The sequence below is a fragment of the Prionailurus bengalensis genome, chromosome A2, assembly GCF_016509475.1.
Source record: "Prionailurus bengalensis isolate Pbe53 chromosome A2, Fcat_Pben_1.1_paternal_pri, whole genome shotgun sequence".
NCBI classification, from domain to species: Eukaryota; Metazoa; Chordata; class Mammalia; order Carnivora; family Felidae; genus Prionailurus; species Prionailurus bengalensis.
Window position 1 is genome coordinate 127,289,704 of NC_057348.1, and position 6,000 is coordinate 127,295,703.

Sequence of the window (6,000 nt, forward strand, 5' to 3'; positions counted from 1 at the left end):
GTCTTGTTTGGAGAGAGCGTAACTGAGAATTATGGTCTATGTCATAAATGCCATAATAGAAGCAAGCGTGGTGCATTTTCCATGGGGCCAAAGAGGAATGGCACACTATCTGAATTGCAAATGGAGATTATCAAATGCTTCCTGAAGGACACCCTGCTTCTGTGGATTCTTTTTTAAAATTTTTTTTAATGTTTTATTTTATTTTTTGAGAGACAGAGAGAGACAGAGCATGAGCAGGGGAGGGGAAGAGAGACCGGGAGACACAGAATCCAAAGCAGACCCCCTTTGTGGGTCTTGAACCCACAAACGCGAGATCATGACCTAAGCCAAAGTCAGAGGCTCAACCGCTCAACCAAATGGACCACCCAGGTGTCCCCCTGCTTCAGCGGATTCTTAAAGGAGAAAAAGGAATTGATCAGCTTTGCCAGGGTTGTTAACTGAAGACAACAAAATCCACTTTAGCTGGTGCAAGCAGGTGTCTAGGGGCTCTTGGGTGGCTCAGTTGGTCAAGTGTCCAACTTCAGCTCAGGTTATGATCTCACAGTTTGTGGGTTCAAGTCCCACATTGGGCACTGTGCTGACAGATAAGAGCCTGGAGCCTGCTTCAGATTCTGTGATTCCCTCTCTCTCTGCCCCTCCCCTGCTAGTGCTCTGTCTCTCTCTCTCAAAAATAAATGAACATTAAAAAAAAAAAAAAAGCAGGTGTCTACTCTGTAATACTTTACACAGTATCTTGTAATGTCTGGGAACTAGGGAACAGAGATCATAGCAGTTTATACATAAGAAAGAAGGAGTATTTGAGACAAATGACTCAAATAAGACTGATTATAATTTCTTCTCTCAGAAATCAGTCCAGATTCTAGTTCAATAGCTGAAGAAAATGATGGACAGAACTTACAGTGACACATTTACCATTAATTCAGATACAAACACAATATAATTAAATGTTTACTTGAAGGAACTACTTTTCAAAGGGAAGAATAAAAGGGAAATACAAAGATTACACAGCACATAGAACAAGTATAACATGAAAGAATCTTTTAAGTGGGTCACATGGAAATTCTATTCCATGCCCACAAAAGCAGAGGTTTCCTGGGGTCAGGTTATTATCATTTTTTTTTTTAATTAGTTTTATTAAGGTATAAGTTATATGCCAGAAAATTCACCAACTTTAAGTGTGCAATTTGTTGAGCTTTGACAAATAACTAGAATTGTAACCAACATGATATAAAACATTCCATCTCTGCATAAACTCTCCCAGACCCCTTTGAAGCCAATCCTACCCCTGTTACCTGTGTCCTGGACTACACTCACCTTTTGCCTCATTAATTTTGATTTTCTAGAAAAAAAAATGTACACTATGTAGTCTTTTGTGGCTGCCATCTTTTATTTAGTACAGTGTTTCCTTAACTTTTAAAATCATCTCCCCTTTAAAGAACATTTTTAGCCATTTGTTACCTAATTGTTTCTCCCCTCTTTATGAAGTTTTCATGCCATAGATATACTCTTGTCCATTTGTGTACCTATGTATATTTGTGTTTCATACATGGAAAGATTTTTTTCACACCTTAAGAATGGACTTCTGAGAATATATGATTTACATGTACACCAGTATAATGTTTTTGTAATTCATCGGTGGTTCATTTTAACTGCTGGGTAATTTTGATTATATGAAGAGACATTCGTGAAGTGAGTAAGAATAACTGCAAATGTGTTACAAAGGTCAGGTACTAAGAGTATAATTCAATTACTGCTCTTCCTCAGATATGATCCTCAGTCTTCCTGGTGTTAGTAAACAGATCTCTAATCACACAATTGTTCAAGTTAGAAATCGGGGAGTGACTGAGATACTTCCCCCCCCACCCCCCCCTTCGTTTCCCTATATACAATCCATTAAATTCTGTCAATTTCACCTCTAGATCATTTTTAAAATCTGGTCTCAAGGGATCAGATTTTGCCATGACCCAGAACATTGCAGACATGGAAGGATTTTTTTTTTTTAATTTTTTTTTTCAACATTTATTTATTTTTGGGACAGAGAGAGACAGAGCATGAACGGGGGAGGGGCAGAGAGAGAGGGAGACACAGAATCGGAAACAGGCTCCAGGCTCTGAGCCATCAGCCCAGAGCCTGACGCGGGGCTCGAACTCACGGACCGCAAGATCGTGACCTGGCTGAAGTCGGACGCTTAACCGACTGTGCCACCCAGGCGCCCCTGGAAGGATTTTTTAAAAAGTGTTTACTTATTCCGAGAGAGAGAGAGAGAGAGAGAGAGAGAGAGAATGCATGCACAAGCAGAGGGGGGTGGTGGCAGAGAAAGAGGGAGAGAATCCCAAGCAGTCTCTACACTGTTAGCACAGAGCCTGATGGAGGGTTGGATCCCATTACCCTGGGATCATGACCTGAGTCACCCAGGAGCCCCAGGATTTTTTTACTCTGAAAGAAATGGAGGGGCGCCTGGGTGGCGCAGTCGGTTAAGCGTCTGACTTCAGCCAGGTCACGATCTTGCGGTCCGTGAGTTCGAGCCCCGCGTCGGGCTCTGGGCTGATGGCTCGGAGCCTGGAGCCTGCAGCCTGCTTCCGATTCTGTGTCTCCCTCTCTCTCTGCCCCTCCCCCGTTCATGCTCTGTCTCTCTCTGTCCCAAAAATAAATAAATGTTAAAAAAAAAAAAAAAAAAGAAATGGGAAGCCACTGAAGGAATTTAAGTAAGAAAAGAAATGACTTAGTGTAACTAAAGGATTACTAACTCTTTCATTTAATAAATAATAAATTAGAATGTGGATAATGGGTTAGAAGCGACTAAGACTATTTAGGGAAAGGATCTTTTCAGAGGAAAAGTGATAGTGGTTCTTCCACAAATTTGAAGGTGTGGGAATGGGAGAATTGGGAGATATGCTGTGTTTTCAGTGGGACCCATGAGAATTTAGCCAAGGCCTCATTGCTAGATTACAACATAACTATGGTGAGAAATTCACATATGCACTCCTATTGTTTATTGCTGCTTCGATGTAGTTGATTTTCCTTGGCCAAACTATTTAGCATCCTAATGAATTATGAATACTCTTGCATCATTTGCTGATGAGTTGGAAGGAATTAGAGAATTAGAATCATACTTAAAAGAGAAATATTTTGTACACTTAATGCATCTACTCAACTTTCCTTCCATGCTATAATTTTTCCCCACTGGCTGTCATAGTATCCATGTGTCAGCTTCAGATGGTCTGCAATCCAGTTTTATGCAAACTGTTTTGACTATGTACATACATACATGTCTCTGGGGGCCTCTCGATGAAGTCTTTAACCTATTAAAGCTTAACAATCAATGACTTAACTATGTTTTCAGTCTCAAGTATACAGATATGCATATGACATAGTCTTTATTCTTAAGGTACATAAAGTTTATATCATATACACAGATAAGTGACAAAGTCATATTGCCAATGCTAGGAAGGAGATATGAACAAAGCTCTGGAAGCTTTGTCAGTTATATTGGTGTTTTGTCTCTTCTAGGTGACTTCTGAAATATGGCTGACCACAACAATTCTTCCTGCAGTCCTATATTGACACCCCATTTAACCAGCCTCTACTTCATAGTGCTCATTGGAGGACTGATGGGCATCATCTCTATTTTGTTCCTGCTGGTGAAAATGAACACGCGGTCGGTGACTACCACAGCAGTCGTTAACCTGGTGGTGGTCCACAGTGTTTTCTTGGTGACAGTGCCTTTTCGCTTGACATATCTCATCAAGCACATCTGGACATTTGGGTTGCCCTTCTGCAAATTTGTGAGCGCCATGCTACACATCCACATGTACCTCACATTCCTGTTCTATGTGGTGATCCTGGTCATCAGGTACCTCATCTTCTTCAAGCGCAAGGACAAAGTGGAATTCTACAGAAAACTGCATGCTGTGGCGGCCAGTACTGGCATGTGGCTGCTGGTGATTGTCATTGTGGTACCCCTGGTTGTTTCTCAGTATGGAAATTCTGAGACATATGATGAGAAACACTGTTTTAAATTCCACAAAGAACTTGCTCGTGCCCATGTGCAAGTTATCAACTATATGATAGTCACTATTGTTATAGCCATTGCAGTGATTCTCTTGGTCTTCCAGATCTTCATCATTATGTCAATGGTGCGGAAGCTACGCCACTCCTTGTTGTCCCACCAGGAGTTCTGGGCCCAGCTGAAAAACCTTTTTTTTATAGGAGTCATCCTTGTTTGCTTCCTTCCCTACCAGTTCTTTAGGATCTATTACTTATATGTGGTGGCACAGTCAAGTGACTGTAACAACACTGTTGCATTTTATAATGAAATCTTCTTGAGTGTAACAGCAATTAGCTGCTTTGATTTGCTGCTCTTTGTTCTTGGGGGAAGCCATTGTAAACAAAAGATAATTGACCTATGGAATTGCTTTTTGTGCCGCTAGCCACAAACCACAGTATTCAGAATCCCTTTATGTTGGGAGTAAAAATGGGCACAGAGAGGCAGGAAGCGTTATTTCCTTACTTGATTAAAACCATGCCTTGATGCAGCCAAACAAAAAGACTATAAAATGTCAGAGCATTCATTACAGTTCTTATTTAATCCCTGCCATCTCTAAATGATGTCTATAGAAAGACTAGTGATGTTCAGTCCTCTTGGAGCTGCACTACAGCATTATTTTCCAGTATAAAATGTCTACTTGGCCCATGTAGGTACCATGGGTTTAATGGTTTCTGAGTTTCACCAGCTTATTTTGGTTTCATCAGTTTGAAACATGGTCTTTTTCAGGCTTTGGACAGATTTAGCCCTCTAGTTCTTTTCATTCCACTTAACCTTAGGTAAATTAAGCCTGGCAATGAATCAGCCCCAAAGGCACAAACTCTACTTGGTTAACCAGATAAGATGTCCATTCAATTCCCACCCTGACAAATAATAGATAAGGGTGGAGAGCAGTAAGACATTTTTCTAGATTATCATAACTTTGGTAGGAAGTCACTTATCTAGCAATAAAGAGAAACAGAACTCCTTGCAGCCTTCTGCGGTAACAAGGCTATCTAGATTTGTCCTTTAAAAAGTCAAGTTTAAGAACATGGGATCAACATCCTTAATAAATCCAAAAATCATTTAAAAGTTTACTAAACATATATAAATGAGGGTGAAACTATAAGTTAAATAATATTCCTCACCAATATGCTGGTAAGCATTAAAATGAGTTCCTAAGGAAATGATTAATTTTTTTCCCCTTTATGTTTTTTGAAAATAATTCTAGATGTCTTGAGCCACAGTTAATTTAGATTTTCCTTGGAAACAGAATGTTATACTTTTTAGAGTTACCTTCTACCCTTAAAGTTACAAGTCTTTAAACAAAAACGATATTCTTAAAAAAGACCTTTTGAGAAATCTAAATAAAAATTAATTTAAGGGGCACCTGGGTGACTCAGAAGGTTAAGTTGGCCCTTGTCTGACTCTTGACTTTAGCTCGGGTCCTGATCCCATGGTTCCTGAGTTCAAGCCAGACTCCACGTTCACAGCATGGAACTTATTTGGGATCCTCTCTCTCTCTCTCTCTCTCTGCCTCTCCCCAGCTCATGCTCTCTCAAAATAAATAAATAAACTTAAAAAAAAAAAAAAAAAAAGGAAAAATTAATTTAGACTATGAGATTAGGCTGCTAAGTTGATACATAGGTTTGTGGGTTTTTTTCCCTTCTTGCTCATATTTCTACTATTTTCCCCAAAGTTTTATAATTTTGAAACTCTCCAAGGAACTGATGCAGTTTCATTTTTAATGTTTCAGAAAACCTAAAGTGATTGGTGCTAGGGATAAAAGAATGGAATGAATTAAGGTAAGGTTTTTTTCCCAGCAAAATAAAGTTCAGAATTTAAAGATTTCTCTTAATTTGTTATACTCTATGGATCCACAAATTTATCAGATGAATAAGAAATATCCCTGTGAGTTTCTATGATCACTAAAATTACTAAGTCATAGAAAATAATTTTGAGGAAGACAAAGGAGC

The 6,000-nt window shown here is 39.3% G+C and overlaps 1 protein-coding gene across 1 annotated transcript in view; it reads left to right on the plus strand.

Annotated features, from left to right (window-relative positions):
* Nucleotides 1-5,773, plus strand: part of GPR141 (G protein-coupled receptor 141) — a 45,567-nt gene extending 39,794 nt beyond the window's left edge. The window contains exon 2 of the mRNA XM_043589274.1: nucleotides 3,511-5,773. Coding sequence (XP_043445209.1) covers nucleotides 3,525-4,430 — 906 coding nt within the window. The 5' untranslated portion in view covers nucleotides 3,511-3,524 and the 3' untranslated portion in view covers nucleotides 4,431-5,773. The remainder of the gene's footprint in view (nucleotides 1-3,510) is intronic.
* Nucleotides 5,774-6,000: the final 227 nt, after the last annotated feature.